The 26030-nt window shown below is 45.7% G+C and overlaps 1 protein-coding gene across 1 annotated transcript in view; it reads left to right on the top strand.

Moving 5' to 3' along the window:
• Positions 1-26030, top strand: part of IL17REL (interleukin 17 receptor E like) — a 159180-nt gene that overhangs the window by 30225 nt on the left and 102925 nt on the right. Inside the window, exons 2-3 of the mRNA XM_088455940.1 lie at positions 15130-15157; positions 21048-21197. Coding sequence (XP_088312066.1) covers positions 15130-15157; positions 21048-21197 — 178 coding nt within the window. The remainder of the gene's footprint in view (positions 1-15129; positions 15158-21047; positions 21198-26030) is intronic.

Genomic DNA, 26030 nt, shown 5'->3' with positions numbered 1-26030 from the left:
ACTGCTTTTGCAATAGCGATTATGTATGCAGTCTCACTGCGATGATATGCTAATACATTGCGATCGCTATGCCATCGCAGCGCAACATAAGGACGCCCACCTTACATTACACACATCTGTAATGTTTAGCGAGACTGCAAAACCATCAGTAACATTGAGTACCATCGCAGCCTCACACACATTAATACACAAGCTCTGACCTTACTCAGAAATTGCTAACCTCAGTGCATGCAGTGAGAGCCCAAGCTGCGTATGGCATCGTAGTGGATATTTTATGCACAGCCCTGCAACGGTGTTCACATGTAGAAAAGGGAGGGGGGGGTCTGCGTTTTGCCAACCACCCCCCCCCCGTCACCACTCACAAACGTTACTGCCTTTCAATCACTCTGCGATGGCAATCCTGATCGCAGTGGCCGGTATGCGCAGGCACACTGTGATGCATACGCATGCGCAGAACGCAACAATCGGCCCATTGCGGCGTAATCACAGTTGTGATCCTTGCTGAGTCAGGCCCTATGTTAGCACTGGAGGTAATATAACATCTAATTACTGAGTCAATAATAACCCATACAAAGAAAAGGAGTAGCGGATTTACTTATTTTGCACAATTAATAATAACCCACTTAGGGGTCTATGCAATAAGCCTTGGAGAGAGATAAAATGGAAGGAGAAAAAGTACTAACCAATCAGCTCCTAACTGTCACTTTACAGAAAGTGAAAAATGACAGAGAAAAAGTACCAACCAATCAGCTTCTGTCTGCTTTATATCTCAAGGTACATCTCCCCCAAATGTCTTATTTATGCCCCTTTCATGGGTTGACCAAACTTGCTCTAAAATCAAGCATTTGTAAATCTCTCTCTTAACATAAATGTATAAAATATTGAATGCGGTCGACATTTAAAAGGTTGTCAATCATAATGTCGACACTACAACAGTTATGTTGACACATACTTGCCTACATCCTGGCTGCTTCCTCCGGGAGGAAGCAGCCAGGTCGGTTTAGGAGGGGGGCGGGGACGTTATAGAGGGGCGTGCCCGGACACATTACCAGTGTTTAGGGGTGGGGTTTGGGGTGGAGCCACACAATCGCATCATTTAGGCTCCGCCCTGCTACACAATGCCGATATTTCCGGCATTGCCAGGCAGGGGGCGGGGTTATGATGATGCAAATCGCGTCATCAGCCCCTCCGCAGCGGAGGTTTAGCGCTACATTGGGGGGGGACTGGAGAAGTCGGGAGACCTGCCTACTTTTCCGGGGGGGCCGGGAGCGGCACCCGATTTTCGGGAGGCTCACGGCTAAATCGGGAGAGTAGGCATGTATGTGTTGACATTGTTGAAATGTCGACATTTATCATGTTGACAGCTGCAGAATGTTGATATGTTCATGTTGACATGTGAATTATTGACATTCTACAGAATGCCGACAGTACAGTTAGGGTTCGGGAAGGGAGGGTTAGAAATAGGCTGTGGGAGGGGAGGGTTAGGGTTAAACTTAGAGTTAGGGATAGGAGTAGTGAACTCACTGTTGGTGAATCATCTGACCGCCGGACCCAGAAGTCAACGCTGCATAGCAGAACTTGCCAGAGCTGCTACCAAGTAAGTGAAGCTGCTGCACTGCCAAGCACACACATTTGTCAACATTCTAATCATTTCGACATTTTATTAGTGTCGACATGCTAAACATGTCAACATTATGTCCATGACGACATTTCATGTTGACATGATAAATGTTGACAAAACACACTCAACCCTATTTTTTTTTACCACCACTTAAATATTCGTGTCAAAGTTAATGTGATTTGTAGATTTGTGAGTGCTCCCAGGAATAATCATTCTTCATTCATTTTGCTGAAATTCAAATATATTCTTTATCTCTAGCACTGGGCCTGATTCAGACACGGTCGCAAGCGCTGAGCGCTCGCAACCGGATCGATGGTGGCCCACAGCACATGCGCACGGTGGAGCCGGCTCCGTCGTGCGCATGCGCGAGACCCGGTTAGCGACGGGCAATCCGTCGCTCCGGGTCTCGCACCAAAGGGGGCGAGCTGTCGATGTCAGTGGCAAACGCAGGATTTTGAAAGGGGGGTTTCCAAATAATTGGTTACAGACCCAATGACAAAAACGTCTAACCAGAATAAGCCTGCAACATACACTTAATTGTGTACTTCAAGTATTTTAATAGGAGGATACTATTAATTGGATTATGCAGAGCTGTCTGCTATTCCCAGGGGTATGGGGGGATGGGAGGATACTATTTATTAGATTATGCAGAGCTGTCTGCTGCATGTTATTCCAGGGGTGTGGGGGGATGGGAGGATTCCTCCCATTCCTCCACCCTCGGGAATAACATACAGCAGACAGCTCTGCATAATCTAATAAATATTATCCTCCCCCCTCCATACCCCCACCGCAAATACATGGAGCAGTCAATTGGAATGATATTAATATATATTATCCCCTCCTGGCTGCCCCCCCCCCCCCATACACAGAGCAGTAGAAAATGGCCATCATTCAAAAAATATTAATCCCGCCGCCGCCACTGCCCGCAAGACCCCCGCCCCCATACACAGAGCAATTAGAAAATGGCCATCATTCAAAAAATATTACTCCCGCCCCCCTCCGCCGCCGCCCACAAGACCCCCGGCGCTCCCCCGACATACAGCAGTACTCACCCGCCGGCGGCCACCTACATATTGCGGCTGACAGCCCCGGAACTCCACAGCCGCTGGCAGTGACTGTGTGTCCAGGGCGGCATGAGGTGCTGAGGCATCTGGATCACGGTGCCCGGCCTGGGGACTGACTTGGAGGAGCTTGCGCGCTGCAGCTCCCCCTACAGCCAGCCCAGGCAGTGTAAACTTTGGGGAAAAAAAAAATATATATTTTGTTCAGCAGCGGCGCTGCTCGCCGGGTCGGACAGGGAGGGTTCTAGGTATTCGGAAACACCCCCTGCGTGCGCGTGTGGATGTTGAGTGACAGCTCGCCCCCTTTGGTGGGCGGGCCAGGGGGATGGCTGCCCAAACGGAGGCGTTCCCGAGGGTACGCTTGCCGTTTTACAGCGGCCCCACTGACATCACGAGTGATGTCAGTGGAGAGATTCCGGCTCAATAAAAGCCGAAATCTCTCTGGGGCTTGCGGCCACGAGACCCTACCACAAGGGTCTCGTCACAAGCCCGATGGTCACGATGGTCTTGGTCACCCACAGCTATGCGAGCGGCCAGGAGGCCGTTCTAAAAAAAAAAAAAAGCCCGGCCCTGATTCAGAGCGAGCGCTCTGTCAGAGCGACCGGGTCTGAATCATGCCCTCTGTTCATAGAACTTGTTCTATTATTATGTAGATAATATTTCTGACTTGGTAGCAGGTATTTATTAGCAGGGCATAAGGTTTTTTTTGTCCAGATCATTGATTTCTATAACCCTACACAATAAGATTATGGAAGTGTGCATTGTAATTTGGTGCAGCAATGCAAACGAGCTGAGCCTTAGTCAGTCACATGGATGCCATTGGGGAAGAGGAGGAAAATGAATGTTGACTACAATTGTGGGGCTAAAGGAGGACAATAATGGCATCAATACATTTATAAGGGGGGTTGTGACAACAACAAGGACACTAATGGTGGCAAAAACAAATACATATGTTTGCAACTGGATCCGGTAATAATACCGACAGTCCGAATCCCGACATCTGTCAGAATCCCAGCATCGGTATCTTGACAGCTGGCATCCCAATAATAAGTAGTGGGGTTTTGGGGAGGGTTAGGGGTTAGTGTTAGGCATCAGAGGTAGGGTTAGGCACTAAGGGGAGGGTTAGGCTCTAAGGAAGGGGGGGAGGGAGTGTTAGAGGTAGGGAGAGGGGGAGGGTTAGGATATTGACCGACAGATGTCGGTATCCTAACCCAGTTGTGATGCCGGCGTCGGGATTCTGACCGCTGGGATCCTGAGTGCCAGCATCCGGTACCCATGTACCCAACCCATTTGCAACAATACATATACAGTATAGGGGAATAATAAGCCATATAGCACTGGCAACTTACACATGAGGGAACAGCAAGAGTTCTCAATATATCCAAGTGGTAAGACTCCACTCTACAGAAAAAAGTTCTGGGTACACTCAAAGGCATTTAAGGAAGCTGCAAATTTGAGCATGAAGTTTAGCAGGTAAAACTAAATCTCCCTCCCTGTATTCAATCGGGAAACCGGCTGATGTAAGCCCGCATCTAAATCTAGACGCCTGTCATTTTTCCGACACCGGACAGCCGCGCGCAGGGGTTTATGTTTATGGCACCCGGGGGGGATTTAGGATTAGGCACCCCCCCGAGCAGGTTAGGCTAGGGGAAGGGGGGGTCAGGCACCCCCAGAGGGAGATTAGGGTTAGGCACCCCCCCGGGGGACTTAGGTTTAGGCAGCGGGGAGTGGGGGGGTTAAGTTTAGGCACTCAGAGGGGGGGATTAGGGTTAGGGGGGGTTAGGTTAGTTTGTACTTACCTAGGGACGATCAGGATTTCCAGCGCTGTCGGGCTGCCGGTGCCGGGATCTCTGCATCTGACGGACTGACGCTGCCGGGAATCAAACTGCTGGCCATGCGTCAGCCGGTATTTCATACCGATTCCCTCCCTCTCTACTGTACAGATGTGACTTCGGTCACACCAAACATCCCCTTTTGGCATGCTAGGTCCTGTGTAAATTGACTGCAACAAGCAACTTTCTCGGTCAAAATGGGAGTCTTATTAGCATAAATAAAACAAAACTACTTTTCTAGAAGTGTGACATTTGTACATCTGTGTGCAAATGAGTCTGAATTTGTATACGAAGTGCTACGATGCAGTGGCCATGGTTTTATCTCACCCTAATGCTGGGTACACAGTAGACGATATGTTGTCCGATTCTGCAGATCGGAATGACATATCAGGTACATCATCTAGTGTGTACCCACACCAGATGACCCGCGGGTCGTTAGCGGCATCGCCTTCCGACCCTACTGTAGGGCCGATGGGGGAATGTCGCTAACTATGTCATGCTACAGAACGCAGCATGATGACACTTCCCTCCCTCCCCCCCTCCCCTTTCGGACCTGGCATCGGCAAGTGTGGGTCTCGTTGCTGGTGATGTCGAGCTGGGTACACATCATCAAATGTGCACCAAGCTTAAGTTCCATTGTGCTTCATCTGCAACTTTGTACGTGTTTAAAACTAATTCCTGTTTGGTTAAGTTCGCAGCCCAGCACCTCTACTGCATTTTGAGTGGTGGTTTGCTGAATCTGTAATACAAATAATATGCAAAATGTAAAAAAAAAAGATGGTATGCTATACCTTTCGGAGCGTCTCTGGCGCTGGGCATCTTGCGCCATATGACATATAGGGGTCTATTTACTAAGCTGTGTTAGGAGATGAACGGTGATAAGATACCAGCCAATCAGCTCCTAACTGTCATTTTTCTAACACAGCCTGTGACATGGCAGTTAGGAGATAAAGTGAACCATGATAAGCTCCTAACAAAGCTTAGTAAATAGACCTCATAGATACTATGGGGTATATATACTAATGTGAGAGTTTATAGAAATGGAGATGTTGCCCATAGCAACCAATCACATCCCAGCTATTATCTGCTAGAAGGTGCTACTTAAATGTTAAGAAGAATCTGATTGGTTGCTATGGGCAACATCTCCATTTCTAAAAACTCTTACTTTAGTAAATGTACCCCTATGTGTATAAAGAACCATCTGCAGTTATGAACGTCTATGTTGGCATGCTACTTCTTAACAATAAAATATTGTATGTTAGCATTTATTATTATTATTGTTATTATTATTATTATTGTCTGTTTGTCCTTTATTCACGACCAGAGTTTTGTACCTAGCTCCATCAAGTTTGGCATGGTGGTGTAGTTTGATGAGGACTAGGTTTTTGCCTAGGTTTAAACACACTGTCACACAATCCCATAAAATTGGGACACTCTGAAATTACACAGGTTCTGGGGCTGAGGGGCTAGCTTTATACACACACTGTCACACTCATTTTTTCCAAAGTGCGGTGTTAAATCACTTTTCCAACAGCCACATATATGAAATGCAGAGTTAATCAGCCCCTTGTGGTTGTATGATAAACTTTGACATTAAACAGTGTGCATTATTAGCATTTCACTCACTGTCTCATCTTACACCAGCCGGGGGTCTTAGCAGAGTGCCTGGCAAGATCATGAGCAGCTCAGCACTCAATACATTCAGTCAGACTGTGGCAGACAGCATAATTAATCAAAATCTTTGATCCTGGCAAAGCTTAGCATACAGAGATTACAAACAGCAGTGGAAATTGATCGCAGCCACACAGTGTCACTGCGGATGGGCCCCCTTCTGTCAGGGTACGGGACTCCAGTCCTGGCATTCCCTCCCTGATGGCAGCCCTGCTAGACATGGTCTGCAAAGTGATTTCAGGGGGTGATTCAGCTGCAGTGACAGGGATCATCCAGATTCTGTATTAACAGTCTGCTGTTTCTGGGTGGGGAGGGGGCAATGAAAGGCTCCGTTTCCATGGGGTGGAGGCGGGACTGAAGAGGCCAGGATCTCCGTTGGCTGACGGAGATTTCCTGGCCTCTTTTACTCATCTGCAGTGGCCAGCTTGCATGACCCATGGTCGCTCAAGCGGCCGAAGTGATCGCAGATGATCTGATGCTGCGTCCTTGGAACAGTAATGCATGCAGGAGACATGACTCCTCTTGCAGCATTACCATATTACAGCTATCGCAGCTGCTAACATGTTAGCAGCTGCAATAGCATGTCCGTCTGCAGCTAAATCTCCACCTCTGTTCTGCAGTGATTTCTGAAACTCAAGTGATTTTGGAAGCTATATTGATTCCTGTTCTGTGAGTCAGTCTGCTCCTGATATATAGGACTAAAAAACCAATATACATTTACAAAAAGACCACCATCCCCTCCACATACATATAGCCTTAATCAAATAAATTGCTCACAAGATTAAGAGTAATTGCCGGATTGTCTCCAGTTGTATACCAGATATATTTGATCCATTCATATGTATAGCAGTTCTCCAGATGTAGCAACAAGTTTATGTTTGCAAAGTCTATTTAATTTGTACTGAGAGTATGAATGCCTCTGTCCAGACAAAAAGTTTAAAAGTGTGTTGGTATACCCGAGTTTCCAAACACAATGTGGCAGACTAGCCGACAGCATAAGTATGAGTCACTTATATCCCAGTATAGTTACCCAGCCAACTCCCGACAGGTTTTCTTTTGGGTATTCGCTGGTCCGGTCCGTCTGCGGTTTGCACGTCCCCAAGCAGCATCGGTATCCAATGCACTGTTATAGTAGGCAGATTTTCACCACACACACAATTTATTGCTGGAATAATCAATCACCAGGATCTCCGCTGGCAAGATCAAAAGAAGGAGGTGGTAGGTCTGAAGAATAATGTGTTTCTCCATCTCAGTCTAATGACTGTTTCATCATCTGAAGATGGTGTAAACTACTAGGGCCAAATCCAAAATACTTCATAGTCCCCATTTATATGGGGACTCCAATCTACAGCGCTAATTAGCACTCTGCTGGACATTTCTGTGAAATCTCCTGCATTATGTTATTAGTACATAGCTACAATCCATACAAGTATGCAAAAACTGCAGTTTCTACAATTTTTTTTATAAAAAAAAAAAAAAAACCTTGATACATAGGGCCCCTAAACTTTTTTTCATCACCTCACTGTGTGTTACTATTTGGGAGCATATGACACAGTAAGGCCTTTTTAACAATGTTTTGGGAATGATGCGGTAATTTTTAAACAAAGAAAAATAGATTGCTGTCAAATTATTTATATGGCAAATCTAACCTCATCGACTTGTCCTGACACCTCAAATTCCTCTCCTCCATATAATATCCAAAGCTATATAACTGTCCCTAAAATTCTATACCTTGTTAGAGAATATTAAGATCCTCAACAGCTCCACTGTTAAATCCTCCAATCATGCTTCATCCCTCTGTAGTATTTATTTATTAACAGTTATTTATATAGGATGGCTAGGAAACAGCGAGGGGAGTGACAGTGCTAGTGTCCTCAATAAAGGTCAGTCCCAGGTGTTGGCTAGACCTAAACAGAGGTGTGGAGTCTAACCCACTTGGTGGTCTTCACCAGTGACCCCTCCTGTTGGGATATGGGTTTCGCATGAGTGAGCAGGTCTCGGCCCCCTGGTTAGGTACCTGGGAGTGATGAGGAGACTAGGAAATGTCACTGCAATAATGAGTGGAATGAAACACTGGTATGCATTTGGTAACTTGGAATATGATAAGATAGCACTTGGAATGAGATACTGAGAATCAATGGTAATCAGCACTTGAAATGAGACACTGAGAATCGATGGTAATCAGCACTTGGAATGAGACACTGAGAATCGATGGTAATCAGCACTTTGAATTAGACACTGAGAATCGATGGTAATCGATACTTGGTATGAGATGCTGAATGGCAATGGTAGTCACGAGGAGGCTTCACTGGGAAGGAACAATACGGAGCCTGAGACGTCACAGTAGAATCCACTATTGGAGAGAAGTAAACACAGGGATGCAGCTGGACAGCTAAATTAGTAATCAGCTTGAAGGCTGACACATGTAACACAGAGAGGCAGCTTGAGAGCTGAGCAGCACACTGAAACACAACACAGGAACTGTTACATGAAACACTGGAGTTCTGTGAGAGCTGAAGTAACATGCTGAGAGTTAGCATGGGAGATAATACAAGTAACACAGGAGGTCAGCAGGAGGGCTGAAACAACACACTGGAGATACTTCGTGGAAAACACCAGAAAGCATAACAATCACTGCAACAGCGAAGTTGAACAGCATCTTCCTGTTCCTGGAGTGAGACTATATACCCCTAGGTAGCTGGTCATTGGATCAGAGGATCTGCTGAGTGACCGCAGAGCTACCTTTGGGGGAGACTAGCCAGATGATATGGACCAACATGGCTGCGCCCATGCCTGCTACCACGGGAACCAGGATGCACGCATGGAAGCCCTAGCAGACCCCAGGGAGAATACTCAGCCAGCACTCACCTCCACTCCCAGCGACTGAACACCTAAGCTCAAGGACGCCGGCACGGAGGTGAGTTGTGGCCAATCCCAGGCTGCATCCTGACAATAGGCATGCAGGACCGTCAGAGTAGGAAAGCACACAACTGCCAAAGGGAGTCCCAGCAATTCCAGATGGCGTTTTTAGAGCAAATGTTCATTCGCAGTCAAGGCCAGGCCAGAGTCCCACCACAACAGCAGGGTCCACACTACCCAAATCTGCCTTATCCCCAGTACAATCCTGCCCCGTACTATGAGCCTGATTCAGACCTGGTCGCAAGCGCTGAGCGCTCGTAACCAGGTCGATATTTGCCCACTGGGCATGCACATGACGGAGCCGGCTAGCGACGGGTGCTCCGTCGCTCCGGGTCTCGCACCAAAGGGGGCGAGCTGTCGATGGCGATTGACAGCTCGCCCCATTTGGTAGGCGTGGTCGGGGGGTAGCTTCACAAACGGAGGCGTTCCCAAGCGAACGCCTGCCATTTGTGGGCGGCCCCACTGACATCACCATTGATGTCAGTGGGAGAGCTTCCGGCTCTATTAGAGCCAGAAGCTCTCTGGGTCTTGCGGCCACGAGACCCTACAAGGGTCTCATCGCAAGCCCGATGGTCGCGATGGTCTTGACCATCGCGACCATCAACCTGGCCGCTCGCTATAGCTGTGGGTAGCCACCCACAGCTATGCGAGTGGCCAGGAGGCCGCTCCAAAAAAAAAAAAAAAAAAACGCCCTGATTCAGAGCGAGCGCTCTTTCAGAGCATCCGTCTCTGAATCAGGCCCTATGACCAAAATCAACCGCCTGAAAATCCAGAGTATCCTGTGTACAGGAATTTACCATAACTCTGCATTTTAGTTTTTAAATATTTTGCCTAATACTTATGTTATAGTAGGTCTTCCTGTAATGTGTTGCTAAAATGTTATGTGTTACATATTTATGCAGATTTTATACTTGTTATAACGTGCATATTATGTTAGGAGGCAATGTTTTTGCTACAAATATGCCATTTTGAATGTTGTATTTTTGTGCATTACATTTTGTATATGTTTACAATTTTCAAATGTATTTGTAAAACCCTTTTGAACAATTTCACACGCACATTATATTGTGTGTTAAACTACAACATTTTAATCAGGTACACTGGTTGAACCGAAAAATAAACCACTTTTATTTTTTGAAAACACATTTGCCTTTGTTTCTCAATAAAGAAGGAAGGTTGGCTGTTAGAGCTGCCCAGATCTGTTCTGCACTACAGCTATGGTCACCAACATAGGCCATAGAGTGACATTCAGGAAAACCAAAATCTGAGTCCTGCACAGTCCACCCTGGCAGTAATTGCTCCGTCCTAAGCTCACATATGTTGTGCAATACAAAGTGGGCAGCTACAACATCAGGCATGATCATGAGGCCACATCATTGCGCTTCATCAGAAAGTGTCAATGTCCTTTTAAGCAGCCAAATGAATTCTCCACGGCCATCCTGGCTGAACTCAGGGTGTGGGTAAATGCATGATTTGTTCTGGGCTCAACTGTACATGTTGCGTGAAGCCCTTCATCAGCCAGGGCCGTAAAGGGTAGGCTGCATCCCCAAAGATGTGAACCGGGATCTCCACCCCATCAACAGTCTAAGATTTCTATTGTAAAAAAAAAAAAATTGGTAAGGTGTAACAAGTATAATCACATGGAGTTACCTGTAAAGTTACATGTACATCAATGCAGAATCTACATGTGTCCATTGAGTCTAATAGTACACACATAGTATGTAGCACATAGCACAGCATATTTGTACCACTTAAAATTGTTGATACATCAGGGCAGCATCCAATAACATTGTAAGTGCCTATTAGGTCTGTTTTGTTTGTATGTATGCTTGTATGTGCATTCATAAGCACACTGAAGCATGGGTAGCCACTGCTATGCTTCTTTATTCAGCCATTTGCAAACTATAGACATAGTGTACACCAGACTACACCCACTTCCCAGCATTCCCCATGGTCCTAGGGACCGTCACTGAAGATTCAGGCTTTCACATACAAGTAAGGGAGTGTCTAAACACATTAAGCATATCTAAGGCAATAACATCACAAGGTCCTCAAACTTTTTACACATGATGCTTGTTTTTAGCTCATGACTTAATTGTAATAGATATTATTTAGGTTTAGAAATTACAGCATGTACACTTGATAAATTGGTAGGTAAGTTTGAGCTGGGCAGTGGATGTAATACTAAACATCACCGTGTGCCACTGCTGACAACTACAGATAAAAAATAAGTATAAAAGTGGCTGTCGAAGGTGACGAAGGTGCAGTGTGAAAGGGTCTGACCCAGGTTGCAGCCAGGTTGGACCTGGCTTCAAAATCCCGGGTCAGAGGCAGGTTTGCAATGTGAAAGGGGTATAAATTTAACAGTCTTTATCAGACAACCAATAAAACGGCTACTTGGAATGGAAAGGTGATTCATAGGCAGCTGGGAAGTTATAAAAGGGGTTTTCTGTTGGGTAGTAAATAGTAAATTTCTGGTATTCACTTCCACTTTCCCACATGAGCCTTTTTTACACAGACACCTCTCATTGTACACTTCTGCAATTGTGTAACAGCTGCAGGGAACCAAGCGCACTGAACTACAGCTTGAAACATAATTTATCATCCTACCTTGATTATGATTATTGTATTATATGGAAAGAATCTTAAGTCTAAGGCAGGAACATAATGCAACTGACAGGGTTGGCACAGCAGTAAATGTTTGCAGAATAATAACCATAAATTGTTGAGTGGTTCTTAAAGGTTCTCTCAAATTTAGGACAATCTTGTTGCTAATTTGTCGCCAATCTCTTCCTCTTGCTTCTTCATATAGCACTTAGATGGGTGGCAGAGGTTTCCAAACTCCGCCTTTACAGTCCAGGTTTTAAGGCTATCTATGCTTGAGTCCAGATGGTTAAATCAATGACTGAGGCACTAATTAAGTCACCTGTGCTCAAGCATGGATATCCTTAAAACGTGGACTGTAATGGCAGAGTTTGAGAACATCTGATCTAGAGGATCGATAAAGGATACATTTTTGCCCTCCGGCTCCTCTCTTTTTAATATGTAATAGTTTAATCAAAAACAGCAAAAAAAACCTTTTCAGTTTTAGAAAATTGTGCCCTTTTTTTTTCAGATTAACATTTACTGTGAGCAAATGCATTAGCAGATTTTACAGTTCTGTGATTCTATAAGAATTAGATTTGAATTCACCCACATGGAAAAGGTGCTTTTCTTTCTTCCTTGAACATCTGTGTACCTACTGTGAATTGCTTAATTACAGTTTCACTCTCATACATAAAGAACATAAGAAGGCAGCATCCCAAGTGGAGACACCTACTGTATGGGGATGATTATATTTGACACTTTAACGATTAATACCAATATTATTACTATCACATAGAGGCAGATTTAAAAATATGTAGAAGCTGCAGGAATGCTTCCGTACATTAATTCCGGGAGGCATATTTGGCTTGCAACCTATGGAGCTGCGAGCAGAATGCTACTACTGTAACAGGCGGAAAAATGAGCAATGCATTCATAATGCATTCAGCGCCGCAAATTCAGTATTAATGTTGGTAGTCAGAGACCAATACACTTAATGGGATGCTGTTTAGAAAGCAAAAAAACAGCACATAAGACCATGCCAGCCAAGGGGTTAAATGCTGGACTGTTGGCCTGGAAAACATGAACTGTTTGGGGTCCTTTGGCCACCCCTGTTTTACAGGAACAACACCCTCATTGCCAGAATTCAACCACATTGGGGGCAATTCAATTCAGTGCAATTTGAGTAGCGCTGAAAGGAGTTCTCTGAGTCATTCAGTAGACCACACTGTGCCCTGCACTTAGTTGGGAGATGCCAGTTACTGTACCTTAAGCCGGTTGCTAAGTCCCGGTAACTGACATTCTCAGACTTAAGTGCCAGCTGTGATGCTGTTAACGAATGCGCTAATCCGGAAACAAGCATCGCGGCCCGAGTTTAGTTGGATTTCTGCTTACACCTCAGGAGCGTGAGAACAGAAATCCTCTAGGTTGGGAGATTGAATAGCTCCTCGAACTCCTTCCCGTCACTATTCAACATGGCACTTAATTGAATCGCCCCCGTGTATCAGTCAAAAGCACAATAATTATAAATAAACAAAGCCACATACTGTAGACTTCTCAGACCCTGGTCAGATAATAATGTTTCTACAGTGGTAGTCAATAAGAAACAATATAAAAAGGAATTGGAAGTACAGTACAGTCATTTGTAAATAATATAATGCAACTAAAAGAAGAATACCAAAATCTTATTTTAAAATGTGTTTCCCATGGCTATACAGCATATGGAGAGATCTTGTTTACAGACAACTTGTCTGTCCTGCATTTAGGCTGGCTAAGAACAGAAGTGGAATACAGGTGTGGTTAAAAATATACAGCTGTTACATTACACTATTGATCAGGAAGCAGTATTTTAAAATAGTCCCATACTTTAAATGTATAATTAACCTGTATTATTGGTTTTTACACTGTATTGTTTTGTGAAAAATGCTTTGTTGCTCATTTTCCAATTAATGTGATTTCTACATAGAAATGTCTTGAAGAGCACATTAAGGGGCCTATTCATCATCACTTAATTTTCACAAAAGCAGGTGAAAAAGCACATTTTCACCTGCAATTGTGAAAATTAAGTATTCGGGCTATTCATTAAGAAGGTAAAGCAGATATCACAGATATCTCCTACTTACCTTCCGTTTGCGGAATGGCCCACTGGCCCCAGACACTAGTATGGGGACAGAATTCATCAAGCTCCGAAAATATAATATTTTCTGAGCTTGACTGCGGGAGCATTTGCCATCTTCAGATGGCGAATACCCCCGCTTGTGGATCGCTACCCGCTCTTCCCTATGGGAAGAGGGTCCGGGTTGCGAGAAGTGATCCTTTTGGATCCCTCTGCCCCTGTCCGGCTCCTTCCGCCGGACGTCGGGGCTCTTGTGCGCACGCGTGACCTGTAGGTCCCGCATGCGCACTGCCGTCACTGGTCCGACAGGAGCAGTGAAAAGATTCACTGCTCCGAAAAGGAGCAGTGAAGCCGCTTGCGGGGGTAGCTGATTTCTCATCAGCTGCCACCGCCCCGGAGCAATGCTGAATTGCTCCGGTGGCCGTGGCGAGTTAGAATGTTAATTAACGGGGTCCCGATAATTAACATCATGAGTAGGCCCCATAGTCACTTTTTGATATTACATATTAACATATCATATCATAGCAGTGTTAGGAGACAGAGTGAAAAGTGATAAGGAAGTGATAAGGTGCCAGCCGATCAGCTCCCAACTGTCCTCTCACAGGCTGTGCTGAAAAATGACAGTTGGGAGCTGATTGGCTGGCACCTTATCACTTCCTTATCACTTTTCACTCTGTCTCCTAACACTGCTTAGTAAATAGACCCCATAAAGCTGTGGGACGAGCTACAGATGTTTGTTATTCAGTAGGAAATTAACCTAACTTTTCACTACATCTGTTATAAGCATTCTTGACTACTCCCCGGAACTGCTGTGAGGTTCCCGAGAATCGGGTGGCTAGTCGTCTACCCCCGGAGCCCCTCCCGCACACCCTCACACACACCCCACCCCCTGGGTGATTTGCCCTGAATCCCGTCATCATGGCCCCACCACTTGCTTCACAATGCCGGTAATCTCAGCATTGTGTAGCACGATGACACGATCACGTGATCGCCCCTCGCTCAACTCCCAATGCCTTGTCAAGTCCCTGCCACACCCCCCTTATGCTGCTCCACGTCCTACTGCTGTGCTGACCTCCCGGAGGAGGCTGCCAGAATATCGGCAAGTATGGACTTAAAGGTACAAATAACACTAATTTATGTTATCTTCACTGTTCATATCTAAAATGATACATTTTGGGGATTACACGAATTGTGTGGTTATCTAATGTAAGAACTATGCTGCATCACTGTAAGCTCTGTAATATATTTCTTAAGACGGTAAAAGTGTAAGTTCAGCACTAATATATATTATATAAGTAATTTTATATATATTTTGTTTTGTTTTAGACTGTTCACTGTAAAAGTAAACCAGCATGTAAGTATATTTATATTCTCAAGAAAATTGTAATTTGTGAACATTAGCTTAAAGTTAAAAGCATCCCGTTCTTAGGCCCTCATTCAGAGCCGCTCGTTAGCGGCAGTACGCTCGTTCCGAGCGATGTTTGCACATCTGCGCATGCGTACGGTTTTTAGTACGCATGCGCGAACCAGTCAGTGCGGCCGAAAATCGTTTGTACGCTATATAGCGAGTGCCTGCTATTTTGAGTGACAGAATGAGGCGTATGTGGGTGGTAACAGGGGAAGGTGCTTGAAAATGGGGAGTGGAGATCCGAACGCAGGCGTGCTTAAAGGTCAAAACGGGCGTTTTATGGGTGTGTATATTTAAAACAGCAGCGTCATTGAGCACGTCACTGGGTTATTTTATAGCCAGAACTGCTCGCAAATTTGTGGTAGCAAACACCAACCACAAGAATAGCGAGCAGTTCATACGCTGGTCGATGTCCTCGATTAATCTAATAAATAGCGGACATGACGTATGGTGTGAGCGGCCAGGGGGCGTTTTTATCAAATAAACGAGCGTATGTTTTGCTCGCTCGTTCAGTCTTAGAGGTGTGAACAGACTACAATGTGCGTACGGATCATTTGAATAGCCACCCCTTGTTTTTAAACGAACGACCGCAAATAGCGAACGGCTCTGAATGAGGGCCTTAGAACCAATTGAAATGTAAAACATCATTGGCATTGTTATGTAAATACAGCTTATAGTGCATATGTTCTAAGCATTTGCATTTTTATTTGTATAAGCTTAATATAAACACTATTCTTCATTAATGATTGTATTTGGTTACAGATATCCTGTGGGAGTTCCCTGGGCTATTTATTAGTTATCACATGTAGGTCTCAGTTTCCTTAATCTCTCTGACAAGTCACAGGCCATAAATCTTTGCTCCTGCTCTTTATTATGACTTTTCTGCAATGGAAAGAGGGAGGTCAGTACAGTGGAAAAAGCATGAGTCACCACATGCGACATAAGTAGTAGTGTTTTATAGTCCGTAAAATCCATTATGTTGTAATGGATTATACACTGATGGATTACAATACAATGTGAACATACTTACAGTGCTTAGGCCTAGTTGATAACACTGTGAGAGTTATTAACCTGAAGTCACTTATGTAATACACCAAATCCACAATACCAAATTTGGGGATTTCATGTCACTTTCAAGCATTCTTGTCTACTTTGTTGCCCTTTTTTCCTGGAAAGGGCAGCCAGGTCTGCAGAAAGAAGGTGTGGCGCTGGGAAAGTGGGTGGTACAGTGGGGGGGGGGCGTGGCTGCATGATTGTGTCACTGTGCCCCCCCCTCCTTGACATTGTAGAGCAGGGCTAAGATGCGGCCGGCGGTAAATCAGAATGATTCCCTACTGAGATATGAGATTGAGAGAACTGAGCGATTCATTGCAGATTAACAGCCTTCAAGCAGTGTAGGAATGGGACATACATACAGCAATCTCTAGTAAAAAAAATCAATAAGTAACATACTGGCGCTGATGTAAATTATTATGTAAAAGTCTCTAAACAAGTATCCAACTTACACAGGTTTTAGGCCCACTGCAGTAAAATATACCACTCAGCCTATGACAGGATACACACACACTGACTGACACAGACACACACAGACAGACAGACACACCTATATATATAGTGCCCCCAGTAGTGCCCCTTATGCAGTGCCCCCAGTAGTGCCCCCCTATGTAGTGCCCCCAGTAGTGGTCCCCCTATGCAGTGCCCCTTATGCAGTGCCCCCCTATGCAGTACCCTGAGTATAGTGCCCCCAGTAGTAGTGCCCCCTATGCAGTACCCTGAGTAGTACCCCTTATATAGTGCCCCCAGTAGTAGTCCCCCCTATGCAGTGCCCCCACCCCTATGCAGTGCCCCTTACATATATAGGACAACAACACACAAAAAAACCCCCCACTTACCTGAAACCCTGCGTCTTCTGCTGTCCGCTCCTCTGTCCTCCAGGCCCGCTTTGCACTATGGGAGAGACGTTATGACGTCTCTTCCATCACCCTCTGCGAGAGCTGGTAGGTGGGGCTCATGAGTGAGCTCCAGGCCGGCTCTGGCAGTGGGCGCAGCAGCCAATGAGAGTCTGTCTGACTCTCATTGGCTGCTAAAACAAACACACCACTTCCGGTTAGTATGAGTGTACTACCTGGCGGCGGCTGTGGTGTGCTTGTTACTGTGTAGTGCGGACTCAGATACCCATCCTGCGTGCGTGTATGCCCTAGATACATATATTTATATGTATATGACTATGGGGTATCCACTCTTGTATAAAAAGGCTCATATGGATGTGACTTAGGTGAGCTCCCCCATATTATTAATGGCAGTATCACATGCTTCTTTTAAACCATTGTGCAAGCACTGCAGAAGCTGTGGGAGACCCACATGGACAGCCGGGAACCGGAACTTTCAGCGCACGTGCGGGAGTTGGGAGCCACATGCGCTGCAGTATAAAAAGGCACCTAAGCGGCAGCTGAACTGTCTATTCCCCGGGTTCCTGACATGGAGAAACTGTATCTGGGCAGCGCTCTGGTCCTTGTGAGGTGCAGTGTTGTTCCGGTGAAGAAAATCCAGGGGGACAGTACCATGCTTGGAGGTGCTCTGAATCCACACCTCCTCTTAGGGACGCAGACAGCCAGAGAGATGCAGACTTCTGCTGTAAGTCTCACCTTGGAGGCAGTATCAAGAGGTCCATCCTCTGGAGTGGTGGAGCCCAGTCCTGCCAGAGTGTTAGGAGCGAGGAAGTGCAGCAGTTAGCAGCTGTCACAGGAGTGGTGAGCCAGAGAAATCCTTGCTTATATTACTGTTAGGTGCCCCAGATAAATGAAACAAACTGACAGCTCCTATACACTTCCCATCAGTGATTATAATACTGATATCTTAGGAAAGTACAAGGAAGAGTGTCCGGCCAGAATAACAAAACAAATACAACCCCATCATATGGTCTCATATAAGATAGCCCTTCTACAGCTCAAGTCAGAACGAAACAAGATCTAAGCTAACTCTTAAGGGAGAAGGTTAACACACTTTGGACCTCATTCAGAGTCGGTCGTTGCGGCCGCACGGTCGTAAGGGAAAAGGGGCCGATATGCAAATGATGCACTCGCAAGTTGCGTCCTTAAGATCGGATCGTTAGCTGGCCGACCAAGGGGAGGATGCGGCCGTAATACTAAATACACGCCCCCTTCTCGTTCGCATTACATGTCATCTCCGGCCATATAAGGATTAATCGAGACCATCGGGAATCATCGGAGCTGGTCGTAGAGCTTAAGGTTGACCACACCCTCTCTTAAGCACTACGATCATGTCAGTATACTTTGTTAATTATGCACTCCCATAAAACGCCATTCGCATAATTAGGCACGCCTGCGTTCGGATCTCCACTCCCCCGTTTTCAAGCACCTTCCCCTGTTACCACCCATAAACGCCTCATTCTGTCACTCAAACTACCGACCTGGCTGTGTTCAAGGAGAGAGAAATTTCTGATCGTAGCAGCTAGTTTGCACACGCGCATTGCAAACTTTACGCATGCGCAGTTTAGCGAACATCGGTGGCGTACGACCGTGCGGCCGCAACGACCGACTCTGAATGAGGTCCTTTATCCTTCTATTATAATAAGCCAACTAGTATTCTGAACAATAGGGAGCAGGAACACATTTTCAACCAATCCTGGACTCATTACTTTAAAGATAAATGTGTAATGTCCCTTCATGATATATGATTGGCTACAGTTACAGCTGATTTACTAAGAAAATTGTCTAAATCTTTGGAGAAGCCTCAACTTTATTCTATTGACCATTAGAAACTTTTTGCAACATTCAATTGTTCAAGTAAGAAACCAGTGCGCACTACCAGGTTTAGTCATACTGCAGTATAATAATAGTTGAGTGGTAAAAGTAAAATGTTGCGTTGTACAGGTTATTTATCGTAAAGTGTTGTGGAAGAAAACTCAACAACTAGTTTAGCACTAAAAAAATATTGTAACCTAGGAGTAATTTGTTGACATTGAATTGCTAAACTGTATTGTTGTTAAATTGTATGTTGTATGCACTGACCTGTTTCTTTGCGGAAATGGTTACCAGTGGAGACATCTGCTGGTTAGTTCCTGTAAAATAAAACTGAAATAATTTTAAACAATTATTTTTAGTACCTGTGATCAAGCTGCATTAGGGTTACATTCCATAAGGGAGTTACATTTTATAAGGGGAGTTGCCTCTATGCACCGGGGTGGGTAATTCAGAAGGTAGTGGGAGGAAAACCTTTACCTAACCACCACATTCTTAATATACGAACCTGTAAAGTCATTAGAGACATAGTGGGATTGTGAGACACCACATAAGTACACTTGCCATGGTTTTAAACAGACATAAATTAAACACTGTTATGTGTGATAGATGTTTGTAATGGGTTGGGTATGGATTACCGGCGTCGGGATACCACTGGTCAGAATACTGAGAGTCAGACTCCCGACACTCATAGGTAAATATGCTAGCACTAACCCTAACCCTCCCTCCCGGGTGCCTAAGCCTAACCTCCCCTGTAGTGCCTAAGCCTAACCTCCCCCCACCCTATACCTAACCCTCCCTCCCGGTGCCTAAATCTAACCTCCCCCTCCCCGCACCCTAAACCTAACCCTCCCTCTAGGTGATTAAATCTAACCTCCCCCTCCCCGCACCCTAAACTTAACCATCCCTCCCGGTGCCTAACCCTCCTCCTAGTGCCTAACCCTAAACCTAACCCTCCCCTAACTGCGGATACTTACCTTTGGGATGCCGCCTGTCGGGATACTGGTGCCAGGATCCTGATGCTTTCAGGATTTTGGCACTTGTATTTAGACCGTTAGCATACCGCACGCCAAGATGCTGACTACATCCCATTTGTAATAGGAGCTTAGAGTAGAGCGGCTGCGCTGTCTCTACTCACTGTGTGCGATGCAGTAAACAGCGTAGCGTGAGAGCAGATAAAGCCAAACCGTGAGGGATAGGAAGAAAGTAATCGCATCTGCTTTCTAGCGGCGATCCCTAAAGTGCCCTGCTGTGAGAACATTGCAGAGTCTCCAAGGGTGAGTGCACTGATGAGAGTGCGATAGTAATACCTGTATGTATGGTGTGTCTGTGCTGCTGGCAGGCAGCGTGCAGTGAGCTGCTCACTGTATTGTTACTGTTTACTGCATTGCACACAGTGAGGAAGTAGAGGCAGCGCAGCCCCTGTGCCCTGTGCTGTCAGTGGAAGCAGTTGAGCTGTGACACATGTTACAAAGTTCCAAATGAGTCAGATTCATTATGTTTTTATTATTTTGGGGTCTATTTACTAAGCAGTGTCAGGAGACAAAGTGAAAGGAGATAAGAAACCAGCCAGTGTCTTCTAACACTGCTTAGTAAATAGACCCCTAAATGTTTTATTTTATAATTGATTCATATTTTTAAGTGTTTGTATTTATTATCTGACTTTTTAGTGCCAACAGCCGAGTTAGTTTTGTTTTTTTATTAAATGAGTAATTACTGTGTCATTTAAAATAAAATAAATTTCTTTCACACCTAAACTATTGTAGTGGACAATTCTCCTTTCCTTGCGTGCACAGGTGAGTAAAGAAGGAGTTTGTTCAAAGTCCTGGCCATGAAGGGTACTATTTATCCACATTTAAGATGTTTACGCAAAGTCACATTTATATACACTAAAATCAGCGCCGGAGATTATATTGTATATTACAGTAACTGATAGTTGGTCTGAACTCTGACCCCCCCCCCCTTCCTAACAGCATCAGTGATGAGAGTTCTGACACCTACTGAGACTGTCAGAGACAGGACGGACTTAGTTGTTTATTATATAGATTACTTTGGTTTCCTTTTTTTTTTTGCAGATAACATTCAATTCCTCTTTTGCCGGGCTGCCCCTGATTCTTTATCGCCTCATGTTCTGGAAAATATGAAAATATCCACAGTTATGAAGTGTACAGAGCCTAATCGATGTTCACTCTATTTAAATGTGATTGGAACAGTAATTCTTGATGGTATGAACCTCTTGCCTTAATAATACAACTGTTCAGTGTATATTGGTATGTAAATAAGTAGAAATTAGCTATTTATAAGGAAGCCTAAAGACAATTCTCTGATTTGAGATATTTTTTAAATAGGTCTGTGATAATAGTATGCGGTCATAAGGTCAACTGGCATGTTTAAAGTAGGGGTGTGCACCGGCCACTTTTCGTGTTTTGTGTTTTGGTTTTGGATCTGGATCTTTCTTCGTGTTTTGGATCTGGATTGGTTTTGCCAAAACCACCCTTCCGTGTTTTGGGTTCTGGGTTTTGTGTTTTGGATCTGTATTTTTTTTTTAAAAAGCATAAAAACAGCTAAAATCACAGAATTTGTTGGTTTCTCTGCTCCTATGCTATTATTAACCTCAATAACCTTAATTTCCACTCATTTCCAGTCTATTCTGAACACCTCACACCTCACAATAGTGTTTTCATGTCCAAAAGGTTGCACCGAGGTAGCTGGATGACTATGCTAAGCGACACGAGTGGGCGGCACAAACACGTGACCCATCTAGGAGTGACACTGCAGTGGCAGACAGGATGGCAGTTAGAAAAACTAGGCCCCAAACTGTACATAATGCAAAGAAAAAAAAGAAGTGCAAGATGGAATTGTCCTTGGGCCCTCCCACCCACCCTTATGTTGTATAAACAGGACATGCACACTTTAACAAATCAATCATTTCAGCGCCAGGGTCTGCCACACAACTGTGGCTGAAATGATTGGTTCGTTTGGGCCCCCACAAAACAAGCTGGCAATTAATGTGTCCCTGCACAAACTGGCTCTACGGAGGCAAGATGTCATCCTCATCCTCCTCATCCACCGATTCCTCACCCTCTTCAGTGTGTACATACTCATCCTCACAAAGTATTAACTCGTCCCCACTTGAATCCACCACCACAGGTCCCTCTGTACCTTCTGGAGGCTGGTCTCCCTGGAAGAGCTGATAATTCATTTTGATGAACATCATCTTCTCCACATTCTGTGGAAGCAACCTCCTACGCCTTTCGCTGACAAGGTTCCCGGCTGCACTAAACACTCTTTCGGAGTACACACTGGAGGGGGGGCAACTCAGGTAAAATAGAGCCAGCTTGTACAGGGGCCTCCAAATTGCCTCTTTTTCCTGCCAGTACAGGTATGGACTGTCTGACATGCCTACTTGGATGCTGTCACCGATGTAATCCTCCACCATTCTGTCAATGGTGACAGTATCATATGCAGTGACAGTAGACATGTCAGAAATTGTTGCCAGGTCCTTCAGTCCGGACCAGATGTCCAAACTTGGTCCTGCCTGCCCTGCATCACCGCCAGCGGGTTGCTTAGGATACCTAAGTTTTTTCCTGGCAGCCCCAGTTGCGGGAGAAAATGAAGAAGGAGCCGTTGACGTGTCACGTTCCGCTTCAGCTGACAGTGTGTTCACCAGCAGGTCTTTGCACCTCTGCAGGCTTGTGTCGGCCGGAAAGAGAGACACCACATAGGCTTTAAACCTAGGATCAAGCACGGTGGCCAAAATGTAGTGGTCTGATTTCAACAGATTGACCACCCTGGAATCCTGGCAAAGCGAATGAAGGGCTTCATCCACAAGTCCCACATGCCGAGCGGAATCGCTCCGTCTTAGCTCCTCCTTCACTTTCTCCAGCTGCTTCTGCAAAAGCCTGATGAGGGGAATGACCTGACTCAAGCTGGCTGTGTCTGAACTGACTTCACGTGTGGCAAGTTCGAAGGGCTGGAGAACCTTGCACAACACGGAAATCATTCTCCACTGCGCTTGAGTCAGGTGCATACCCCCTCCTTTGCCTATGTCATAGGTGGATGTATAGGCTTGTATGGCCTTTTGCTGCTCCTCCATCCTCTGAAGCATATAGAGGGTTGAGTTCCACCGCGTCACAACCTCTTGCTTCAGGTGATGGCGGGGCAGGTTCAAGAGTGTTTGCTGGCGCTCCAGTCTTCGGCACGCAGTCGCTGAATGGCGAAAGTGGCCAGAAATTTTTCGGGCCACCCAAAGCGTCTCCTGCACGCCCCTGTCGCTTTTCAGAAAATTCTGCACCACCAAGTTTATTGTGTGAGCAAAACATGGGACGTGCTGGAATTTGCCCAGATGTAATGCCCGCACAATATTGGTGGCGTTGTCAGATATCACAAATCCCCAGGAGAGTCTAAGTGGGGTAAGCCACTGGGCGATGATTTCCCTCAGTTTCTCTAAGAGGTTGTCGGCGGTGTGCCTCTTACTGAAACCGGTGATACACAGCGTAGCCTGCCTTGTAACGAGCTGGCGTTTCTGAGATGCTGCTACTGGTGACGCTGCTGCTGTTGCTGCGTAAGGTGATACATCTACCCAGTGGGCTGTCACAGTCATATAGTCCTTAGTCTGCCCTGTTCCACTTGTCCACATGTCCGTGGTTAAGTGGACATTGTGTACAACGGCATTTTTCAGGACACTGAGGACACTTTTTCTGACGTTTCTGTACAGTCTCGGTATCGCCTGCCTAGTGAAGTGGAATCTAGACGGGATTTGGAACCGGGGACACACTACCTCCATCAATTGTCTAAATCCCACTGCACTAATGGCGGATACCGGACGCACGTCTAACACCAACATAGCAGTCAAGGCCTCAGTTATACGTTTTGCTTCAGGATGACTGCTGTCGTACTTCATCCTCCTCGCTAAGGACTGTTGGAGGGTCAATTGTTTAGTAAAAGTAGTGGTGTTCCTACTTCCTCTCTGGGATGATGAACGACTCCCAGCAGCAGCAACAGCAGCAGCAGTAGGCGTAGCAATGCAGGATCCTCCAGAGGAATCCCGGATAGGAGAGTCAGTCATGCCAGTGACATGGCCTGCAGGACTACTTCCGATCCTGACTAAGGAGGAAATTGACGAGGAGGGAGTTGACGGTGTGGTTTGCAGGCGCTTGGATACAACAGGACAACGGGATTTAGGTGTCCCTGGACTGCTTACGGTCTTAGCCAAAGTTTCTGAACTTGACAGTAACTTTTTATGAACGCGCTGCAGGTGCCGTATAAGGGAGGATGTTCCTAGGTGGTTGACGTCCCTACCCCTACTTATTTCACCTTTACATATGGTACATATGGCAAGACAGTTGTTGTCCGGATTTGGATAGAAATATTGCCAGACCAAAGAGGTGGAATGTTTGGTCTTCTGCCCAGGCATGACCGTGATGGGCTTTTTCATCCCACGGACAACAACTGTCTCCCCCGGAGCCTGATTTAAACAAACCACATCACCATCAGAATCCTCCTCGCCAACTTCCTCCTCAGCGCCAGCTACACCAGTATCCTCATCCTGTTGTACTTCAACAGTGACATCTTCAATTTGCATATCAGCAAGTGGACTGTGGGTGCTCCTTTCAGCACTTGCAGGGGGCGTGCAAATGGTGGAAAGAGCCACCTCTTCCCGTCCAGTGCTGGGAAGGTCAGGCATCGCAACCACCACCACACTTGGACTCTCCTTGGGGATTTGTGATATCTTCTTAGAAAGCACAGATCTTCGCTGTGCTTTTGCCAGCTTAACTCTTTTGATTTTTTTAGTGGGAGGAGGGCTTCCATCGTCATGTGAAGCTGAACCACTAGTCATGAACATACTAGGGATCGACCTTAGCCGTTCCTTGCCACTCCGTGTCGTAAATGGCATATTGGCAAGTTTACGTTTCTCTTCAGCTGATTTAAATGTCTTTTTCAAGGTCATTTTCCTGAACTTTGCCATTTGGGATTGTATGTGCCCTCTACTATGACATTGGGCATCGGCCTTGGCAGACGACGTTGATGGCATGTTATCGTCTATGTCATGACTAGTGGCAGCAGCTTCAGCACTAGGAGGAAGTGGTTCTTGATCTTTCTCTATTTTATTTTTATCGGAGAAAGTTTGGTCCTCCATTTATGTTATATCGATTTGATATATACGTGCGGCTAAACCCAGAAAATAATTTTTTTTTTGGTTTGGACTGGAGTGTACTTTGGGGGTTACAGCACCCTTTAACGGTCAAGCCAGCCGGCCCTTTACTTATGACACAGGCGCACTCTTGGCACTACTTTGTTGATGCACGTGCGGCTACTGCGCACACAATTCACAAACACAGAAAATAATTTTTTTTTTGGTTTGGACTGGAGTGTACTTTCGGGGGTTACAGCACCCTTAACGGTCAAGCCAGCCGGCCCTTTACTTATGACACAGGCGCACGCTTGGCACTACTTTGTTGATGCACGTGCGGCTACTGCGCACACAATTCACAAACACAGAAAATTATTTTTTTTTTGGTTTGGACTGGAGTGTACTTTCGGGGGTTACAGCACCCTTAACGGTCAAGCCAGCCGGCCCTTTACTTATGACACAGGCGCACGCTTGGCACTACTTTGTTGATGCACGTGCGGCTACTGCGCACACAATTCACAAACACAGAAAATAATTTTTTTTTTGGTTTGGACTGGAGTGTACTTTCGGGGGTTACAGCACCCTTAACGGTCAAGCCAGCCGGCCCTTTACTTATGACACAGGCGCACGCTTGGCACTACTTTGTTGATGCACGTGCGGCTACTGCGCACACAATTCACAAACACAGAAAATAATTTTTTTTTTGGTTTGGACTGGAGTGTACTTTCGGGGGTTACAGCACCCTTAACGGTCAAGCCAGCCGGCCCTTTACTTATGACACAGGCGCACGCTTGGCACTACTTTGTTGATGCACGTGCGGCTACTGCGCACACAATTCACAAACACAGAAAATAATTTTTTTTTTGGTTTGGACTGGAGTGTACTTTCGGGGGTTACAGCACCCTTAACGGTCAAGCCAGCCGGC

This window comes from Taudactylus pleione, unplaced genomic scaffold (assembly GCF_031769625.1).
Source record: "Taudactylus pleione unplaced genomic scaffold, aTauple2 ptg000041l, whole genome shotgun sequence".
NCBI lineage: Eukaryota > Metazoa > Chordata > Amphibia > Anura > Myobatrachidae > Taudactylus > Taudactylus pleione.
This window is presented reverse-complemented; position numbering and strand designations above follow the sequence as displayed.